The sequence below is a fragment of the Xenopus laevis genome, chromosome 8L, assembly GCF_017654675.1.
Source record: "Xenopus laevis strain J_2021 chromosome 8L, Xenopus_laevis_v10.1, whole genome shotgun sequence".
NCBI lineage: Eukaryota > Metazoa > Chordata > Amphibia > Anura > Pipidae > Xenopus > Xenopus laevis.
Window position 1 is genome coordinate 72,810,370 of NC_054385.1, and position 23,430 is coordinate 72,833,799.

Consider the following 23,430-nt stretch of genomic DNA (forward strand, 5'->3'; position numbering starts at 1 on the left):
TATCTATTTAATTATCATTAAGTGACTTTAGATCAGAAGTCAGTTCCTTTTGGGTATTGCTAATTTGCATATGCAAATTAGGGTTAGGATTTGGTTCTGTATTTGACCTAATTTTATGTGATGGATTCAGTTATTTGTCTGAATCCAAAAAAATGGGCAGATGACAAAAAAGAACGATGACCAGTAGAACAAGCAAAGTAGGGATATAGTTGGGATTGTGATTCAATATCTAGTCCTTCTATTTGGGCTCAGGCATAATGTTCATTAACCAGTGCTTTCTTGGTGTGATGAAAAGGGCAACGTTTTTGAAACATTTGAGAACTATTGTATTTCTGGCCAGGGAGAAGTGTCTGTCTCGTACAGGTAAATGTTTAATGGGAATTAGTAAGGGCCTCAATCATACCCAAGACACAAATATTGGGAGGGTACAGACATACAGGATAGAGAGCAAAGTCCAGTAGGCAGCTAATTTTAGTTTACTTAGTTTATTTTTTTCTCTGATATAGCATCAGCGTGGTAATCATGGGCCTGTAAGTCTGACACCTGTTGTTGGGCAATTGCTGTTGTTGACGGTCTGTTAACAGATCAGATTACTGGCTATGTTCTGGAGAATAAGTCGTTATCAGCATGGCTTTATAAAGGTCAGATCATGTCAAACAAATGTATATGCCTTTTTATTACATATATCAAGTACAAAGTACTAAGTGGAGTTACTGCAGATGTGATCTACTTGAATGTATCTACTTGATAGTTGCCCGAAGTTTCCTCACGAGGCAACTTCGGGCGACTTCGGAAAATGAATCGCCGCGTGTGATTAGTGCCAGCGATTTTTCATTTTAGCCAGCGCAGAGTGAGGGAAGGCGTTTGGGGAGATTGGTCGCCGCAAAGACGAGCCGATTTGTCGCCAGGCGTCTAAATCTCCCCAAAACGTCCAGTGTGGCCTTACCCATAAGGTCTGTTGGTCTTGGTGATGTTTTTTCTACATTGATAGAGATCTGGCTTGCGCAGAAAGTAGTTGACAATGTTATGCTTTCAGATTGGACTGGTGGAATGTTGTAGGGTTCTCTATTGTATCCATTTAAACTTAGTTTGTTTATAACTTGAATGAGATCAGTAGAGATGTAAAAATATGAAGGCTATATTTAACCTTAGCACAAGGACACAAGTGGCGTTTTGTTGTGACAGCAAAATGCTTTAATAAAACCAAAATACTCGAGTTGCACCATCACATGAAATAAACAAAAATACAAAGGCTGTTGAGTGTTTTGTCTGCAGTGACAAAACAACATGTATTATTGCCCTTAACACAAGTTAGTTATATCCTTATAGAGAAGGACCTAGGGGTACTTGTGGACAATTACTGTACCAAGCAATGCAAATTAGAAGACTGTACTGCACATGTGTCCAAAGGGGATGAGAGATGGAGAGGTCCAGTGCCAGGCTGCCAGGAACTGGTCTGAATTTTTCCTCCTCAGAGGTAAACTGGAGAAGTAATCAGTAGTTAGTTAGCTTCACTTGGCAAAAAATGATAAAGCTAGTGGCATGCTGAGTGCGCTACTAGCCTCATTCACTATGTAACTATAGACAGTAATGGTATTTTTGGAGAAAGGAGGCTGTGTAGCATTTTGCAAGACTGCTTTGTGTGGAAGTTACTATATCTGTGTATGCTACTGGAGAAAAATAAATCCTGATTGCACAGCGTGTTTTAAAAGAGGGGGTTGTGAGGTCTTTACACCAAGAGCCATAGATGGGAAGAGGAGATAGTGAGGACATCATTACTCTAGAAGCCATCTCTAAGCAGGGGAAAGCAGGAGCAGTGATGTGTTTACAGTAAACAGATGATGAATCATTAATGAATTATCTTTCTCCAATCTCACACAGTGAATCTATCACCAGATGTTGATAGTTTCGGGGGAGGGACAGCTTCTTCTCTCAGAAATGCCGAACACTTTTTCCGAGGGTCTACAGGACATTCACCCATGGACACACACTAGCAATGTTTTTTTATTTTCCTGGATTGCAAAGGGGTAGGGTTGCTATCTCTCGATAATGCAACAGCTGCTTTTGGGTCAGTGTATGATTAATGCAGCATTCCTCTGAACAGACACCCAGCCTCCCCTAAACATCCCCTTCCCATTTCTGCTCTTCAGTTAACCCCTCCATTGTTGTTTGGACCATGTTTACAGATTTAGTGGAAGCTCAATATGTATGCAGTTACTCAATGTTAAAATAATAAATGGTAGCAAAGCTTTCCCTGTATTTCTTTATTCTTCCTCTGTTATGTCTTAGAGCTATATTTTTTTTCTTACTTTGGTATATTTATCTTAGTTATTATTATTAATATTAACACATATTAGAGCTCCAAAATATTCTGCAGTGCTTTACAATAAATGGGTGTAAATTATGAACATACCTACAAAAATCAACTGATAATTGTATAGACGGCCCTGCCCAAAAGAGCTTATGTAAAAGAAGAATTGGTAGGAGACATGAGAGTGAGGCACCCTTAGTTCTTAAAATCTATTATTTAATGACTGGGGCACCGTAGGATAAAGTGACTAGTCTGAAATCAGGAATTTAATACGGCCTCCCAGGTTTAGAGACAGGGTTGTTGCTCATGTTCATTTGCTGTGTTTATTTCCACATTTCCCCTAAGCCTTTACTGGGATGAGACAGACCCCCTGGGATAAACTCTACAGCCATCAGTGGCTTAGCTGAGGGAGCGATTTCCTCTCCACATAGGCACTGAGCTTTGTATATATATCTTATTGCATGTATCCCACAGCTGGATAAGAAGGGTGACTGACAACAGATATCCGGCCACAATTCCTAATAATGACTCACGGTCTATTCACAGATTTGGGGCTTGCTTGTTAGTGGGGTAGTAACTTATTGCAGCTTTCATATCTGTCTCATGATGTCATGAAGGTAATGATTTTACAAGTCACAAAGAAGTGAGGTAATTGTAAAAAGGAAGATATCAGCAGCAAGATGTACTGTAGTTTGAAAAACTGTGTGAGATCAAGATGTTATTGTAAATGCTGTTCTTCCCCTATTCAACTTATAATAACCATTCTTTGTATTTGCATCCAGCATTACAATCTCCTTTCTTTCTGTTTAACAGGGCCGGGTTACATTATAAGGTCACCATGCCGGAAGGAGTCTCCAGGGGCAGCAGTAAAAGAGCATGTAAACAAGGTGTGTCCATTGTATCAATAGTATGAACCCCAACAGCTTCACACTATCTGATTTTATTGTGTTATAATTACTAGCAAACTGCAAAGCAGAGCTTGAAGATAATTTCTAGAAATTATTTCATATATTGAACCCAAAAGTCTTTCTTATCACTAGGTGGCTCAATGAAAAATGGCACTGGCATTCATTTACTAAGAGTGGCCGAAGTACAAAAGTTTGGGCAGTTTGCTATTTTGTTCCACAATGTTACATTTTTCCCAGTATTCAATCATCATTGTACTCAGTTGCCCACCACAAAATTCTACCACCAAAGCTAGCTGAAAGCACTGGGTTAATATAGTTTTATCTTGTTTAATCACTTGTAAGATTGTCAACTTGTTGGTTCCATGTCATTTTGGGCAGGTCACCCAGGTTTGGGCTCGGTTCACCCAAATCACAATTAATAGGTGCAGTGGCATGTGCGTGCTAAGAGCAGATATTTGAAACTCCTGTTGAATTCAGATGGAACTTCTGAGTGTGCTGGAGCACTTATAGCAACACTGTGGTGTATCCAGGATTTAAACCTCTGCTTAAGTAGGTGCCTGATACTGAGACGTACTGAAAAGCAAACCCTAGTTACCTTACTGACATTTGTTAAACAGCAACAAGGAATACAGGATCCAGGATTTTGCTTTGTACTCATGGGTATATGCAGCATCAGGAGGCCATCAAGGTGGTGCAGAGGATCCTTTGTGAAAGTGGAGACAGTGAAGAAGCATAATATAAAGCTGTGCTGATGATCAGATCTACAGTATATGGGCACCTAAGCAGACCTGTCAGACAAGGACCACATTAATGAGCCAATGCTTTAGCAGATGTCTGATTGATATCTAGACAATTTTTATTAGGGATGCACCGAATCCACTTTTTTGGATTCGGCCGAACCCACGAATCCTTTGTGAAAGATTTGGCCGAATACTGAACCGAAACCGAACCCTAATTTGCATATGCAAATTAGGGGTGGGAAGGGGAAAACATTTTTTACTTTCTTGTTATCTGACAAAAAGTCAAGCAATTTCCCTCTTGCCCCTAATTTGCATATGTAAATTAGGATTCGGATTCGGTTCGGCCAGGCCGAATCCTGCTGAAAAAGGCTGAATCCTGGCCGAAACCTGAACCGAATTCTAGATTCGGTGCATCCCTAATTTTTATCCAAGTATCGGTCAGATTGGCCATCGGTTTGGTACGATGTACATAGCAGAAGTAGAAATAACACAGATGTTAAATACATATAAACTCACCAGTAGAAACATTGGGTTTGATTGCCAAGTCCCCAAACATACAACCTAAGGGACCAGAATTAAACCAATAACAAAACATGAGCAGGCACTTAAAAAATACCAACATACAAACCAAATGAAGTAAAACTGTCTTTATTAAGTTTACATGTGTTTAAAAAAAGCCTTACGTGTTTCGTGCTGCAAGCCACTTAGTCATAGGCGCCATATACATGTCAATAAACTGACTCAAGAGGCTGAGATGGCAGCTTATGTCTGGATTGTAGTACATCTACAATGTTTCAAATAAAACTCATTGAACTGACTGGTGGCTATAAAATCATTTAAAGGACCACATCCAATCCATTGTCCTCAAGCTGGCAACCCTTCTGTACATGATATACAGTATTTGAACACTGTTTGCATTACACTCAAAATAGTACTTTGGAATCAGTACAATAATTTTATTTTGTTTTCAAACATTAAACTTAAAAATTTCTGGCTATGTATTTTTCTGTGTAGGTGATGAAAAATGAATTTGATAACAATACACATATCACTTACTGTTACTGTAACTCTGAGTGGTGATGTTTCTAATGAGGTGAGACAATGATAAGCTTGTCAGGCAGTGACAGAAAGAGTTTGACAAACCCCTGCTCTAAAATGTAGAAAAAAACGGAAGCTTATTAGGAACATTTACACCGACAAATGAAAGTGTTTTGATAATGTACTGTTAGCATGCACTGGTATATCTGGGGTGTTTGCTTTAGAAAGACTACAAAGTTTATATAAGTAAGTTGCTTTGTAGCCATGGGGTAGTCATTCAACAATGAAAAAGGAGAAAATACACTGATATATGCATATAAGCACTGTAGAATACAATTGGATTCAACCAAATGTTTCTGTTATCTACTATGTAACCTGTGCCTTTTCCAGTTTGGCACCTCAAAGAAAAAAAGGAAAAAAAATATTTTACTATGTATCACTATGCTGTTAACTATATTCTTGCCTGAAAGCCATACAAAAACATAAAAGGTTAAACAGTGTAACAATTATGCACAAAATTGTTTGCTTATTTTGCCATCTAATTAAAAGGAAGTATGGAAATGAGAAATCACTGGCAACAACCCATCCTCTATATTTGTCTGTCTTTCTCTACCATGTAGAATGCTGTGCAAATCATAATTCTGACTAAAATGATATACCCAAAAGTGGTAATTTTCTTCTTTGTGTTCATGTTTGGAGTTGTGGATTAATACATTTTAATTTTTCTTCTTTCTTCTAGCTGCCCCCAGACCCACATCAGTAAGTTCTTTGAGTGGAATTGTAGACGGGATGTCAGGTAGTTGTACCTCTGTGAACACTGTGTGCTCAGACAGTGACCGGCCAGTCAGCCTTAGCTCTTCAACGTCTTCGGCTTCTTTGCAGGACAGCCATAGTTCATTTGGAAGCAGTGGAGCTCTTGTGTCCTCACAAAGCACTGGCTCTTGCTACCCTCAGCAAAATGGTAGTGACATCAGCCTTGACTTAACTCCTGTGGCATTTTTAGAAGGGGAATCAGAAAGAAGTACCATGGATAGAACTTTTCCTGGCTACACATGTTCTCCAATTCTACGCAAGGCTAGAGATCCAAAGATCAAATTATCTCATGTTGATAGAGTCTTACTTGAGATTCTAGAGACTGAGCAGGCGTACGTCAGGGATCTCAAAAGCATTGTGGAGGTAAGGTTGAATTGCTGGTATTGACTTGGGTTAACAATCATCTCTTTAACCTTCTTTCTACATGTGTTATTTGCTATTTTTATACTTTATAAAGGCAACAATGTAGCTCCTATTTAGTGATGTGCGGGTCAGGAAAAACTTACCCGCAACCAACCCTAACCCACAAAATGTTGCCGTTGTAGGACCCATACCAGACCTGTACCCATGTCTTTTTGCTGGTTCCAAAACAGGGAATCTTCAGGAACAGAGGAGGAATGTACGTCCCCAGTCTGACCCAACCCTAACCTGCAATGGTTGGCCAAATTTCTACCCAAACTTTCAGGATGACACTCACATCATTGTAAAATTTAAGGGTATTAGAAGCCACAGAGCTGTCTTTTTCCAGTGAGGTTTACAGTATACATTTTCTGCCCAATCTATATTTGTTCTGGTAGAGTCTAGATATTCCATGACAATGATAGGGCAGAGCCTACAGAGCGTTGCCAGATTGGGGCATGGTCGGAGCAGACCAGACATATGTCAAAGATTCAGCAAATAGGATGCTCACTATAGTATTCGAACTACTGCATATCAATAAGAGCTACAAGTAGAAAATGAATATCTCAATATAAAGACTATTCAGCCTTAAGGGGAGATCACAGCACATTGCTAAAATCAATAATTGCACAGATTTCTACAGTTTACAGATTTTGTAAATTGTAGTGGTATATCCAAGTAGTAATATATCCAAAAGAAAAGAGAGGCTTGTTTGTATGAGAGTCTGTAATATGCATATGTACAACATTCTGTTTAATGTAATACTTAAGTAAAATAAATAGAAGTGCATATTAAACAAGCATGTTTATATCTGCTTGGGTGTGTCCATTTCATTTTTTTTATGCATATTTAACATGAGCTTGATGTATATTTCATCTAACTGTTTTTTCACCAGCGTGGCTATATACAGTAAGACATTATTGTGGGCAGCTTGCAGCACTTCCCATTGTGAACATCAGGTAATGATCCGTGGTGGTCAGAAGACATTACTTTGATTGGCCATCCTTTTGGAGAAGAATGTACAATATTAGAGATCAAGAGGCAGATTTACTAACGCAGTTGCAAAACTGCACCAATGAAGTTTCCCTTAGCATACAATCAGATCTAGGCTTTACATTTCTAAATAAGTATCATCATTTACTGTTTAGTTGCTGTTGGCAACTGCATTAGCGAGGGACGGGATATGCAGCAGTAGAAAATCAGCTTCCAAACTCTAAGGGGCAAATTCATCAAGGGTCGAATTTCGAGGGGTTAAATCCCTCGAAATTCGACTGGGGAATAGAATCGCATAGAATCGAATAGACAATTCGGGCGAATTTACGCGCTGGCGAATAGTCGAATTGGCGAATATTCGCCAGGCGAATAGGCGCTCGATCGAATATTCGCTCGAAGGATTTTCATTCGATCAAATGCCTTTTTATTCGATCAAAAACTTGGAAAACAAGCCTATGGGACTTTCCCATAGGCTTTTAAAGCAATTCGGTAGGTTTTAGGTGGCGAAGTAGGCAGTCGAAGTATTTTTAAAAGAGACAGTACTTCGACTATCGAATGGCGAATAGTCGCAGCGTTTTTGCGCTCGATCTATTCGAATCATTCTACTCAGGCGAATTTACGCCAATTCGATAGTCGAGGAGCACAAAAATTCGAAGTTTTTTTACTTCGAATCCTTCACTCGAAGTTAGTGAATCGGCCCCCAAGTGTGCCATAGTCTTGTAAATAACTTTAATTGGAATTTCAAAAGAATATCTTATTGCTTTTACAGTTTCCTCTTAGATTGATCATTCCTGCTTTTATACCAAGGGCACAGTCACTCTGGCTTGCTAGAGTACCAGAAGACCTCCCAGTGGGCCCAGACACTAGTGGGTCCCAACGATGGACAATTCCTATCAGTCTATGTATCATCTGTAACATCTGGCACTATGTACATATGCAGTAATTGTTGTGATCCTGGGCCCTGTATTCTAGATTCTCAGGTGGGCTCTAGAAGGCTCAGTCCAACATGAACACCAGATATTATTTTCATGGCAATTGAAATGATGTTGATGATTTCTTGTGTGACTTACTGTATGAAGTGATCAATAATATTCTGTGAGTTGATTTATTATAATGTTTATGGTAAATTAAGACCATAAACTTGGAGACATATGTAAGGAGGCATGCTACTAGACTGAATATGTCTGTTACTGATCTATTACTCTGCAGCCTTGATTAATTAGCAGAGTGATTGGGGTATGAAAAACAAGTTAAGGCAAAGAACCCTGGGCCATTTCTGGGTAAGTTGCTACCTGAGGCAAGTTTGATGTACTGTTATTGCTACTTTTTATTACTCATTCTTCTATTCAGGCCATCTCCTATTCATATTACAGTCAGTAGCGATCCTAGAGGGGGCGGGCCCTGATGCGTGACATGCAGCCGGGCCCCACCCCCCTCCTTAAGGCCGCATTTTCAGCGGCGAACGGACTGCCAGGGGGCCCTGGCCCGCTTGCACCCCCTGCTCCCCCGGTAGTTCCGCCACTGATTACAGTCTCTTATTTAAATCAATGCATGGTTGGTAGTGTAATCTGGGCAATCTTGTTTAAATTGCAATCTGGAGAGCTACTGAATAAATAGTTAAAAAATCAAAAACCACAAATAATAAAAAATCAAAACATTGTAAATTGTCTCATAATACCACTCTCTACATCACACTTAGGGGCAGATTTATTAAGGGTCGAATTTCGAGTTCATGGGAGTTATTTAAAACTCCCATGAACTCTCAGGAACTCAAAATTTGACCAATTGCAAATTATTGAAAAAATAAAATTTTTGGAACTTGGGTGAATAGGATTGCCTTGCAAACTCGAATCAAAAGGGCCAGTGTATGATAAATTTTTCGAAAATCTAATTAGAATTTTTTTTTTAAAAAAAAAATCGAATTTTAATAATTCCCTAGTTGAATGTGACAGTTTTGGCCATAAAAAAATGTCCCTTTTAAAAAAATGAAATGTTGGAAGGCATGCCTAAATGAAACCATCTGTAAACTAGTACTAGTGACAGTTGTGACAAATTAAAGCCTTCTCTTCAAATCCCTTAGAGGCTAATTTACCAATTGCACCCTGACCACTTTTTAATGGTAATGGCCGTCATAGGCCATTTTGTGTGTGCAGAAACAAGTTATGGCACTGGTTTCACACACAGCTGACCAAAGAAGGTGCAGCTGAAACATCACACAATAAAGAATTACACTTGAAAGGGGAATTTTCGTGAAAATGAAAATGTAATCTAAGCATCAGCATACTGAAATAAGAAACTTTGTAAATACAATAAATTAAATATTCTGCATTGTTTCTGAAATAATCAAGTTTATGTTCACTAATACTCTCTCAGCCAGGCCCGGATTTGGCGAGGCCACAAAGGCCCGGGCCTAGGGTGGCAGAATAATAGGGGTGGCATGCCGCCCAGCCGTTTACCGGTGAGTACATCTCCATATATCTTATAGGGGGGCTTCCTTTCCTAGCAGATGAATTAGAGCTCACTCAAATAACTGATTCCAGTACAAAAATAGCTGCCTTTTGCACAAATTCTGCATGTAGAGAGACAGTATTGCTGGTGATTTTAATAGAGTGAACTCTAATACATCTTCTAGGCAAACGAGGCTCCCCTATAGGATATATTAGATCTAACTGTCAATGATTATCTGACTCCTGCATGAAGACAGAATGAAGAGAAACAGATGCTGTTTCAGAAACTGTACAGAATTTTCAATAGATTGTATTCAGAAAGTTTCTTATTTCAGTATACTGAAGCTTAAACAAACATTTTTGCAATAGTTCCCCTTTAAGATATGATTTCCTAGTTCTTGATACTGTACTGTGTGCATGTGCAACCACAGAAGATGTGAGCACCCACCAATTGAAAATGCTTTGAATAAATGTGTGGATTCAGACAACTAACCAGTGCAATAAATTATGGAGTACACTGATTTGTTTTTTTCTGCACATATACATTTCAGTACTTGCCATCATGTTCGGCACACAGTTTGTAAAAAGATTTTCCTGGCTCACAGAAAAATATAGAGTATGCTTCTGTAATGGTACGTCAGTTGTTTCAAGCTCTTACTTACTCTAAGGGGCCGATTCACAAAGGGTCGAATATCGAGGGTTAATTAACCCTCGATATTCAACTGGGAATTAAAATCCTTCGACTTCGAATATCGAAGTTGAAGGATTTTAGCGCAAATAGTGCGATCGAAGGATTATTCCTTCAATCAAAAAAAAGTTAGCCAAGCCTATGGGGACCTTCCCCATAGGCTAACATTGAGTTCAGTAGCTTTTAGATGGCGAACTAGGTGGTCGAAGTTTTTTCTTAAAGAGACAGTACTTCGACTATCGAATGGTCGAGTGGTCGAACGATTTTTAGTTTAAATAGTTCGATTCAAAGTCGTAGTCGTAGTCGAAGGTCGTAGTAGCCCATTCGATGGTCGAAGTAGCCCAAAAAACACTTCGAAATTCGAAGTTTTTTTACTTCGAATCCTTCACTTGAAGTTAGTGAATCGGCCCCTTAGCTTTCATGGGTTTATTATCTTATAGGTTGCAGCTGGGGTAGAACGAAAAGGGTCTGATGATATGGAGGGCTCTTCAGTGGACTGCTGATTTGCCTAGATTGTGCTCATACAACAGGAAGTAAAATGAAACTTTCAATATTTAGTGTGAAAAATAATAAAAACAAAAAATCCTAATTAAAACAATAGGTAGAAAGTATGTTACGCATTTACGGGATAATTAATCTTGATAAGGGGTGGATACTGTCCATTTAAAGGGCAAAATAAATGGGCAAATAAATGAAAATAATTCCTGTGCTTGCCCATATGGTGTTTTGGCATCTGACTAAATAATTAATCTTCTCTATTTTAATATACGTTTTGGATTGTTGCCACAACCATAGGTTTTATCAGGAGTATATTCTATACTGGGCACTTCAGGAACTGCTGGATCTGCTTTCAATAATGTCGCACTCTTGTATTTGAAGATAAGTATTGGTGAGTGATTGAATAAGTGATGAAAAGAATATCAGTCAAAGAACAGGAATAATTAAAGAGGAGACAGATGCAGGGAACATTCATCTGTGTTTTGATCTTTTCTGTATCCAACTATCTTTTATTAAATCTTCCAAGTTCTCTTGTCTATACTATCCATCATATCATCCAGGGTCTCCCCAATGCTTTTCTTCTGTCATGTCCCCTTTTCAGTTGTCTATCTTTCCTCTTCCTCCTTTCCAGCTGTACATCTTACCTTGGCCCTAATTTTTGGTCCACTTTTCGTGTACTTCATATCCTTTTTTTGTCTACCTATTTTCTGTCCCTTACCTCCTCTTGCTGTAGGGCAACACATGGTGCTATTTGTCTCTCAGCAAATTGTGCTATTTGTTGCTGTTAAAACACTCAAATTGTGTAATTGCTCAAATATTCTTGCAAAGGCATTTTTGAGCGATTACACAATATGAGTGTTTTAGCAGAGCCAATTCTCAGTATTGTCTATTGCAATGTATTTTTTGGCATTTTGTAGCCACAACAAAACCATGAGTGACAAAGGACCATGTGTCATTGCTATTACTATTAATGTTTCCTGGCTTTTATTTACTCTTGTTCTACTGTCCATCTTATCTCCACTTCATTTTCTTAATTCAACTATCCAACTACCCTGTTCTTTATCTTCTCTTGCTTTACTGCCCACCAACCTGTCCTATCCCTCAACTGATTTTGTCTTACTCTTCACCTTTTCAGGTGCTTCATTTGTTATTTTCAACTACCTACTTTCCCTGCTTCTTATCTCTACTTGTGCTACATGTTCTGCCCTATCATCCTTTCCTCTCTTCCTCCTATGTTCCTTTTTATTTTCTTAACTTGCCCATTATTATTATGTTAACATTATTAGCTCTGACATATCCTACAACACTTTGCAGAGATTCACACCAGTTCCTTGCCCCAGGTCCCCAGCATTATATTTACTCAACACACCTAATAACCTAATTTTTTTTTGGAGTGTGGAGTGCTCACATTGCACTTATTAATCTTTAAAGGAGTAGTTTATGTTAATTGTTCATAGAATGCTTGCAATTTAATATACAATTTTAAATTACTTACCTTTATGTTCAGGCCATTTTCTGTTGGCCTTCCAATCTGTTTTTAAAACTACCGTCCAGTTGCTAGGGTTAATTGGACCCTAGCAACCAGATACATGCTGAACCTCCAAACTGGAGAGCTGCGGAACAATTTAGTAATTTAGTAATCTAAAAAACACAAAAATAAAAAAACAATTGCACACTGTCTTGTCTACCCCATATAAAAAGTACATTTTATCCCATTCTTCTTTGACAATTATACCTTCTCCATCATTTATACTTTCTCTTTCCTTTATTACCCTTTCTCTTTTACAGTATCTTCCCTGTTCTGTCTCTTTCTTTCTTTCTCTCTCCCTCCCCCATGACGTTCCAGCTGACATTCCAGAACAGAATTCCTGACCTCTCATCCGGTTTGTGAGAAATGCTCTTATTGTAAACACAAATTTAGCTGTAAATCTGCAGGGGTCCTAAGTTACCCATCTATTCATTTACATTAATTGTTTTAAATCTTTTTATGTTACACACTGGGGTTATACATATACACACACACACACACACACATATACACAAACACACATGTCTACACAAGAGAAATATGCTATTTGCAAAATAGTGGCCATGTTAATGCTATATGCAGTAGATACTGTACACATGGTAGTGGCTTACTGCCCTCTGTTAAAGATGTTGGTGTTATCCATGTCAGTGTTATATGCAGATGCATGCGAATAATGTATATGTTGACACTAAATAAATACATAGTGTGTGTTTAGCATAGTGTAGTCTAATTTGTATGGTAGAATAGCATGTTTATTAGGCTGTAAATGTTATACGCTGAGCAGCATGAACCTTAGTGCAAGACAAATAAAACTTGTTATACAGTATTAAAACACGAAGAGTAAAATGGATAACCATTATTATACACTTTTTATCTTTTTCGTTACAGAAATATACAAGCCATTGTCAGGGCATTATAAATTAGCTTTATGTGTTTGATTCTAAGCTGCACTTGATGCACCTTTTTTTTATGAACCCCAAATGTACCCTAGCTATATTAGACTTTATTTGTATATAAGACTTTCATTTGTTTTGTAGCCCTTTTCTAGCCCATGTATATGATGGTATTTTGTGCTGTGTGTTAGTGATTTTAATGCATTGCAGACACATAACACAAGGGGTTATTTACTAAAACTCGAGTTTATCTAATTTTTTTTATTAAAACAAAGTCAAATTAACTCCCATCCACGAATTTAACTCATTTATCAGAAATTCTTATTAATAAAAAACGATGCAACAAAATCGAGCGTCAATTCAAATCGTGCAACTTTTTCGAAAAGACTCTCTGAAAACACAATTTTATCGAATTGTCGCCACAATGTCAAGAAACATCTTCAGGGACATCTGCCATTAACTTTTACATGACCTCGACAGATTTGAGATGGTGTATTTTCGGATTCTGATTTTTAGCAGCTTTGGGATATAATAAATCTCTAAAAAAATCGAGTTTATTTCTCTCTAATGATTCAAGTTTTTTTCTCAAAAAATTTGAGTTATCCACTTGAAATACTTGACCAGAAAAATTAGAGGTTTAATAAATGGGCCCCATTGTGAAGTAATGCCAGGCTTTCTATCTCTGTTCATATTTTATCTTATTACAAACAGTGGCATCTTGAATAGTTTTTTACCAACTAGGCAATGTGATTTTATTTATTTTTTTTAGTCCGTGGCATGCATGGTATGGTGCTACTCACCCCAGATGGCTTCTTATTCATTTTAATAAGAAGTGCTGAAGGTTCCCTAACCCATTTGGAGACACCAGTCACTGTGCTAGCCTTGAGAGTATATTTATCAAAGAGTGAAGTTAAAGATCGCCACAGTCTGCTAGCCACTCTCCATTAATTTCTATGGGATTTAAAAATCCAATAGAAATGAATGGAAAGTGTCGGAATTTCACTCTAGAGGACTGTGGTGATCTCTAACTTCACTCTTTGATAAATATACCCCTTGGTGTGTGGAGATACATAACAACACAATTGGCCAGGGTGTAGATTCATAAGCACAGTTAAATGTATACAGATTCTGCTGTGATTGTAAATGCATATAAAATACAGCGCCTGTGGTACACTGCATTTATTGCCACGAATTGCAAGAAATGCTTTAATGTTGTTGATACCAATTATAAATGGTCTTGAACTCCATAAAGACTCTCCTAGACTTCTTTTGGGCTACTCCATCCGCTATCCATAGGCACTCACCCGAATCCCTATTTTTTCTCTGCAGCCTCTTTTTCCTTGTGTTACTTAAGGTGATTTGCCTCCAAGGAGTTGTAAGTTCATCTTTGAGCTGAGCTTGCAGATCAGAATGAAGTTTTCCTTTTCAGCTGTGAAAGTTGTGTGTCCTCCCAAAGCTATTTCTCCCCAGCTGTGTGTCTCATCATTGGTATTTGTCTCCAGCAGTGGTGGAGTGGTCTCTTACCCCATATGGTATATCTCCCCAGAAGTGTATGTTGTTTCTCTCTGCAGTGGTGTGTCACTTTAGTGTTATTTATCCCCAACAATGTGATAAATGTATGTAGCAGCATATACTTCTGACGTATTTCCACCCAGCAATGTCAGGGTTTTTTCCACTGTGGTATGTCTTCCTGAATTATTTCTCCTTAAAAAGCTATTTTTTTTTTCTTGGTGGTGTTTTCATTAGTGGTATCTCTCCACAGAAGTGTGTAAATTCCCAGAGGTATTGCCCCCCCCCCCATCAATGTTGGTGGGTTTTCTTCACAGTGGGGTCTGTGGAAAAGTATTTTCCATATATATATATATATATATATATATATATATATATATATATATATATATATATATATATATATATATATATATATATATATATATACACGTGTCCAAGAAATCATCCAAGTCACTCTTGAAGGCATTAATGGAATCTGCCATCACAACATCACCCAGCAGGGTATTCCACAGCCTTACATGTAGAACTATTTTTTGCTGCTTCAATTGAATGTTCCGTTCCTCAAGTTTAAAGGGGTTGCCATTGGTTATTTGATCTTTTTCTGCTCCAGCCAGGTATTCCTGCATGACCCCTGATCGTGGCCGCAAGCAAAAGAAAAGTGGTGCAGACGGGGTGGGGGTTAGGTGTAGGCTGGCGAGTTGAATCCTATTTGCCAGGTTGTTTCTCACCAGCGTTGTTATTAGCCTTTATTTATATAGCACTGACACATTAACCCAGAACTTTACAGTGACTGCCCGTCATTTACATCAGTACCAATTCAAGTGGGCAAAAGCCCCGACAGGTCTGTTTGGTTTAATAACCAGTGCTCCAGATTGAAATTACCAAGGGTGGCAAAAATCTATCCCTGAAAACTTTTAAGAGACATCATTTCCTATTTTTTGTGTGTTCTCTTTACTAGTAAAGCAGCAGGGGTGGAATTGGGTCAGCCGCCTCAGATGGCATTTGGGCCAGGAACTGTTTTTTTCCACTGGAACTTAAGATGTTACATAGTGATGATCTTCCTCAGAAATTCATAAAAAAAGAAACCACTGGTATTTTTAAATGATACTATCATGGTTTCTACAAGGATACAGAATTTTTGAAAGTACAAGCAAAGATACAAACAGTAAGAATAAATATCACTTGAAAGACTATACAAACACCTATACAAACACCTAAAAATACAGCTGGTGCGATACACCGTTGGGCAGACAAAATACATACACATGCATACACTACATCGCTTAGAACAAATATCACTATGAAGACACATTAAGGGGTTAATTTACTAAACCTCAAATGTATCTGGTTGGGCTTTTTGTGTCAAAAGTCGAATTTTTGGTGTAAAAAAAACCTAAGATTTATTGAGTTATCATGGTCTACGCTGGGTTTAGCCTGAAAATCCGATGTTTTTTCGCTCAATTTTAATCGAGTTTTTCATGGTCCAATTAAATCAAGTTTTTTTATTGATAAATTAGCTAAAATCTGGCATGGGAGTTTGGTCACTTTTCTTAATATTATAGATAAATTTGGATTTTAGTATATGCATTTATGGTACACTGGCACTAATGTAATTATCTCCCAATGCTGTGAATGCAGTGTTCCCTAGAGGTTTGTCTTTCTAATTGTATTGCTCCCCAGCAGTGTAAAACTTGTCTTTCTTTCCAGGGCTCTGTCTACATAGTGATATTTCTTCTTAGCTATGTGTGTGTGTATATATATGTGTGTGTGTGTGTGTCTGTGTGTGCGTGTGCGTGTGTGTGTATGTATGTATGTAAATATTGTCTCCCCAAAGGTGTATCACACCAGTGGTATTTTTGCTTAGAAGTATTTGTATAGTCTGTCTTTCAAGTGATATTTCATCTTACTGTTTGTATCTGTATGTATGTGTGTGCAGATTGTCTTCCCAGAGTTGTGTCACGCCAATGGTATTTCTTCCCATCAGTGTTTGTATAGTCTGTCTGCCCAGAGCTGTATTGCTGCAGTGAAATTTTCAGCTTAGTGTGTGCATATTGTCTCCCAGGTGGTGTTTCACACCAGTGATATTTCTTCTCGGCCATATGTGTGTGCACATTGTCGCCCCAGAGGTATGTGTGGTGTCTCCCATGAGCTGTCTGTCATGTTTCTCAGTGATATTTGTGCAGGTTGTGTTCCCAGATGTGTTTTTCTAGTGGTTGCATTCTGCATTAGTTTAAGGGTTTTCCTGGCAATGTTCTTTCTGCAGTATTTATTTCTAGTGTATTTTTCTCTCTAGTGATGTGAATTGGATCTTTTTCCTTCCATTATTCTTTTTTCAAGTTTTTATAAAAGGTAAAAAAAGTACAAAACAAAACAGTATGAACGCTTGTATATAAGGATATCAATAAAGTATAGATCAGTTCTAACAACTTCCATGTATTATGTCTCATTATTTGTGATGGGGGGAGGGTCAAGAAGGGATGCTAGGAACGGGTAGGAAAAAGGATAAGGTGGGAATGGTATAGTTCAGGGTCTGTCTCTTACAGATGCATTAGGCTATAGACACACGTGCAGAGATCTGCCATGTTTTCAGCACGGTACGCGCCACAGTTTTTTAGAAAAAGCAGACGCTTATCGGTTTAAGCTTAGGCAATAATAACTTCTGCTAGCATATCTACACGGCAGTCCGCTTTTTCAAAAACTGAACCGAAAACGCGACGGATCTCCGCATGTGTGTCCGTGCCCTTACCTCATGTATGGTGTAATTTACAAATTAACATGGATAATGGATCTTTCTGTAATTTAGATCGTCATACCTTAAGTCTACTAGAAAATCATTTAAACATTAAATAAACCCAGTAGGCTTGTTTTGCTTCCTATAAGGGTTAACTAAATCTTCATTTGGATCCAGTACAAGGTACTGTTTTATCATTACAGCAAATCATTTTTAAAACTTTGGATTATTTAGATAAAATGGAGTCTATGGGAGACAACCTTTCCATAATTCATAGCTTTCTGGACAACGGGTTTCTGGTTAATGGATTCCATACCTGTATTATTGTGTCTTTAAGCAGTATGTATGTACCTCCTTCAATATGTCCTTGAATCAGCATTCAACAGTATGTATATCAAACAGTGTCTAACCAACACTACAGGGGTTCTAAAATGGGCAATTTTTTCCTGGGCAAGTACTGCACACCAACGAACAAGCAGTAACCATAAATCAGACATTTTAGTTTCCCTAATTTGTTACTTGTTTTTACCTTAACTGTTTTAAGTACCAATCAGTTGAGTCAATATTATATAGAGTATAATACAAAATTTCAGGTGTTTCAATGCTCTTCCATTTCTTAGTCACTGATTGACAGCATAGTCATGAGTGGATGTTAAATGCAGACATTATCTTACAATGAAATAACAAACAAGAGTAAAAATGAAATAAGAGGGTCCTACAAGAGCTTACAGTTTAAAGGGCAGGGGCCTTTCCTCAAAAACTGTGAATTGGGATATAGATTTTTTTTTTTGGACAATGTTATGGTAGTGACTAGATGAAAAACACTTCTTTATTTCTGCAGAAATGCCTGTTACATATCCCTCAAAAGGGCAGCACTAAAATCCTGGCTTAGAGTCTTCAGTTGAAACCTTATGCTATGCAGCCAGTATGGCTAGACACAAACCTGGCTTGGATCATTTTGTGCTAATCAGCTTTTTTTTTGTTTGGAAATCCAACATTTTTTTAGCCTTCAGACTGCGAGGGTTTAACCACCATGGAATCATCGCTCCAACTGGGCCTGTGTAAAATGTGTGCAACCAGCTGCTGCACTGAGTCAGCCACAAGAAAACAATCAATCAGAGAGTAGCTGAAATGTGATTGGTGTGTGGGTTTGCATGTGACGGTATGCCGCTGTGTGTGTCTGTATGCATACTTACCAACATCTGGTTTTCTCCACCTCTGTGTATCGTATAGCTGGAAAGCCATATGTCCTTCTGTTTTCTCAGGGGGGGGTGTCACATATGACCCGTAACACATTTACTTTGCTGAAGATATCTGACCTTGTGCAGAATTCATTGTAATAAAAATGACCTCCTGCATTGTCTGAAACTCTATGTTATGGGTAAGGGTAGAGAGCTCGGAGGATTCCTAAATGTGGCATTCAGGTGCTGTACATCCCTGGGATCCCCCTTCTGGAGTCTCTCATAGCTACTGAAATGTATAGCTGGCAGCTTCTCAGTAATGCATAGCTTAGTTCAATCAAGGACAGTGTTACACCATTCCATGGGAAGGCTGCACTATATGAATACACACTAGGGCATATTTATTTATGTGGGAATTTTCTCTTCGGGAAACTTCACCATACTTTATCAAAATGCGAAAATGCCGGCAAGAGAACACTAGCGTACTCGTTAGCGCGACAGCTTCTTAGCGAATTTTCTCTAGCATTACTTTTTTTCTAGTAAAACTTCATTAACATATTTACAGTTATGTCAATTTAAATATGGCTGGTAAATAAAGGTCATATGTATGCATTTATTAGTGATTGTTGGTGAAATTGCTGGAAGTGACAACTTATTATTAAAAATATCCAAGGAAGTAAAATAAAGACAAAAGAGATCCTTTATTGTCCTAGACATGAACCCACCCTAAAACAAATGTGACATGAGCTTCATGGACTGGTTAAAAAAGTTTAAATAACATATAGTTAACAGTTACAACTTGTAAACATAATCCCGCATTAAAATATGAAAAAATGCCAGCGCTTTATCTTTTTTTATGACTTTTTTGGAATACATTATTTAATGTCACTGACATATTAATGTTGAGGATGTAGCTTCATCTTGTTAATTTGCCAGGAAGAACCGGGTGAAATAGACTTTGGCTTAATGTTTATCAAATAGAAAATTTCACACTTTGATAAATTTGCGGATTAACAATTGTTTGCCTGAATAAAAATTTTGCCTAGCGAAACGGTGTGAAACTCCTCTAGCGCTGAGCTTTTTTGGTAGCAAAATGTGTTATTCGCCTTTAAGTAAATTGACGATGTTCTTGAGAATTGTCATTTTGGCGAATTTTTGCTAAAAAACGTGCTTTGCTCTTTAGTAGATATGCCCCATAAACTCAACCCTGTAGGAAATGCCCACATGATACACTGTAGATTTGTAACTGTTTTTTTTTTTTTTAATTCTTTATTTATATAAATTTTAGGGAAGGGAACAGAAAAAAAAGGGGGGGGGAAGAAAATGGGTAAAAGGGGTATCTGAGCATAATATTCAGCTAATGATATCATCAAAATTACAATACAAATAGAAACAAAAACAAGCTAATCCTCTATTTCGATCATACCTTAAACCTTAACAGAGTTTTCAGAGTTTACTGTTTTCATGTAATGTTTTAATGTAATTCTCCCAAGGTGACCATATTTCCCAGTATTTTTGACTTTGGTTATGTATTAACAATGCGATCATCTGTCTTATTTCCTCTGTTTTTATCAGCCACTCTCTAAATGTAGGTGGGTCCTCTGATTTCCATCGTTTGGGGATTAATGCCTTTGCGGCTCGTAATAATTGCAGAGTGAGTGATAGAATTATATCACTGGGATTATCTATTTTAATCTTATTCTTTGTTAGATTTGTAACTGTTAATCCTGCCAAGAGGACATCGGATTGGTTCAACAACAGCTTCTGTTTTAATACTAACATTGTAATAAAAATAGTACTCGTGCAATTACACTTACAAAATACCATTGAAATATTAGTTTGAACCCATCATTGCCTCATATGCAATTCTTTGGGGGCCAGAGGTACAAGGCAAACATATTTGCTTAAAAGTTGTTTAGTAAGAGAGTTTCCACATAGCTGGGACTGGAAAACGGTGGCTTTGAAATATTAACATATTTATCAAGTTGTTTCACATTGTTTCGAATTTTGTCATCCTTCCCCAAGTTTCAAGGAACGACTAAACTGTATCAGCCACTATTGCACAACCAAGTTAGGTTGTTGTGTTTAGGATTAAATCAGACTGTCCTGTTTTATTAGAGATTTTATATCACTGTCACATTGTTTCTAATTTTATAAAGGTGGCCATACATGCAGAGATCCACTTGTTTGGTGAGGTTGCCAAAGAATGGATTGCTCCCTGTTTTGCCCACCTTGAGGTGGGCAATATCAGGCTGATCCAATCTTGGGCCCTAAGGCCCATTGATCGAATCACGATCAGAATACAGGCGGTCGGACTGCATCAATGAACCAATGTGGTCCTCGATCTGATGGAGTTTTGAAACCTGGCCGATCAACATCTTGCTGATTTTTTGTCCAGATACCAATCGGGGGAAGCCCGTCGGAGGGCCCCATACAATGCCCAATAAACTACCCGCTTAGTCTGTCAGCAGCTTTTATCGACCCGTGTATGGCCACCTTAAGAGAGTTCTATTCCATTCTTTTGTATCAAATTGTGTGGGTTCAATTTCAAGACCAGCCTACAACAGAACATGCTACATTTTGTACCAGATATTTTCTGTAGGAAATAATGGTATCCCATTATGACTTTTAAGTTCGTTAACTACAAAGCATTCTGCATGTAATAATAACATTTATCATTGTTGTCCTTAATGTAACAAGATAACCAAGGCTCAATAAATACATATGCATTTGCATTTGCATTCTGATGCTTAAGATTGATTAAGTCTGTTGTGTACATGAGCTCAGAGCAGGCCTCTAGGCACCAGCTTTCTCATGCATGCATACATCTTTTCTATTGGCTAACCTTGTGGGGTGGTTCACCTTTAAGTTACATTTAAGTATGTTCTAGAATGGCTAATTCTAAGATACTTTTCAATTGTTCTTCATTTTTTCTTTTTATAGGTTTTTGAATGATTTGCTTTCTTCTTCTGACTCTTTCCAGTTTTCAAATGGGAGTCACTGACCCCATCTTAAAAACAAATGCTCAGTAAGGCTACAAACATGTTATTGCTACCTTTTATCACTCATCTTTCTATTCAGGCCCTTTCCTCTTATTCAAATCAGTGCATGGTTGCTATAGCATAAAGACAGATTATTTATAGATTATATATAACCTAAAGAGGAGGCCTTTGTTACATATAAAGCTCTCCTTGTGTATTGCCACCTTGTGCTGACAGATATATATTCTGAAAAACAATATATTATAAAGGCTGCCTTACAGGAATTTAGTGAACTAAGATACCTTGTTTAGAGGTAATATGCTGGCATGGCTAAGCAAGATTCTCAAATTTTCATGTTAATTTCATTTATTTTGCCTTGGCAGATGAAGCAATATGGCTGCTTCCCAACTCATATAGAATAATAATAGGCCCTGTATTCCTCAGTCTGCTTAGCATTTGTAGTCCAGAATTTGGCTCATTCGTTTTGATGTTTGGTGCCTACCCTGCCCTTCAGTTATTTCCTAGATTGGTTGTTAGGTTGTGTCTACCGTTTTTTTTTTTTTTGTAGCTTTTCAGAAGACTTTTCCTTTGTGCATCACTTCCCTGATGCAATCTGTATTCTTTTAAGTGCTTCCATTTTCCCATTTCCTGCAGTAGAAAAGCTTTAGTATATTTGAATTCATGGGAAATGTATACTTTGCAGTGGGAGGGCAGGTCCATTTCTTAAATATTCACTTTAGAGCAATTCCTTTTTCCTTTGTATCATAGTTACCATCTGAAAATAATTTCCAGGACACTTTTCTGAGGGCGGGTGCATTGCATGAGATTTACTCTAAAAGGGGCATGGGGCACTATGCTTACCATTTATTACTGGTTGTATGGCAGTAATTCTTACAAATCTGTTGTGTGTTAACTGTTCCTTTTCATTACTGAAAGAGCCAAGGTAGAGCTTTATTCTGGTAACAAAAGCTTTGAATTACTTCTTTGCAGCCGGACACTTTTATAACCTGCTACTTTATAGCAGATATTGGATATATGGAATTATTCTAATGATGTTTATGTTTCATTTTTGGCTTCATCCATACCTATGGGTACGATTAATGGCTTTGAATGAGAACAAAGAGCATTATAAAGTGCGGTAATTATTTTAACAAAAATTAAAATAGGTAAGTATAAGCCAATGTATGCAATTTTTATAGCAACAAGATTGAATCTCCATAGGGGAAATACTTTCCTTTTTAATATTGGATCTGACTCGTTGCATTGGAATCGATCGGCTTGGAATGTTTATGTTTTTCAAAGGAGATAAATGGAGAGGCAGTTGCCTTACTGTCTTATGGATTATGGTGAAGTTGTGGTAAACTGCATTTCCTTCTAATAGGTACAGTTTCATAATTTGGACAAGGTATTTTGCATATGAATAGAACAGAAAATAATGCTTTCATAACACTTAAGCTTCAGGCACCCTGTTAACCAATGTGATTTTGTTACCATCCTTTCTCCATTTTCTGTATGTGGTCTTTATTCCCTCCCTAAATAGTCATCATGGCCAAAACATCCACAGGTTGGAAACTCTCAGGAAACACTCAGGAATGTGTTGAAAGTGATGCAAGTATATAAACACCTGTGGTTAGCATCTCTCAAGTAGCACTTGGAACGTTTGAAGAGAGATTCGGAGCTGCATTGTTTGTTCAGGACGCAGAGGGTATAATATTCTCTTTGCACTGCATTTTGCTCTGTGCTGCATTTCTTTTAGGTCTGCTGATTTT

The 23,430-nt window shown here is 37.8% G+C and overlaps 1 protein-coding gene across 1 annotated transcript in view; it reads left to right on the plus strand.

The window, feature by feature from the left end:
• The window catches only part of LOC108698661, a 72,311-nt gene that overhangs the window by 19,694 nt on the left and 29,187 nt on the right, over positions 1 to 23,430 (plus strand). The window contains exons 2-3 of the mRNA XM_018230317.2: positions 3,125 to 3,198; positions 5,737 to 6,173. Of these exons, the coding sequence (XP_018085806.1) occupies positions 3,125 to 3,198; positions 5,737 to 6,173 (511 nt within the window). The remainder of the gene's footprint in view (positions 1 to 3,124; positions 3,199 to 5,736; positions 6,174 to 23,430) is intronic.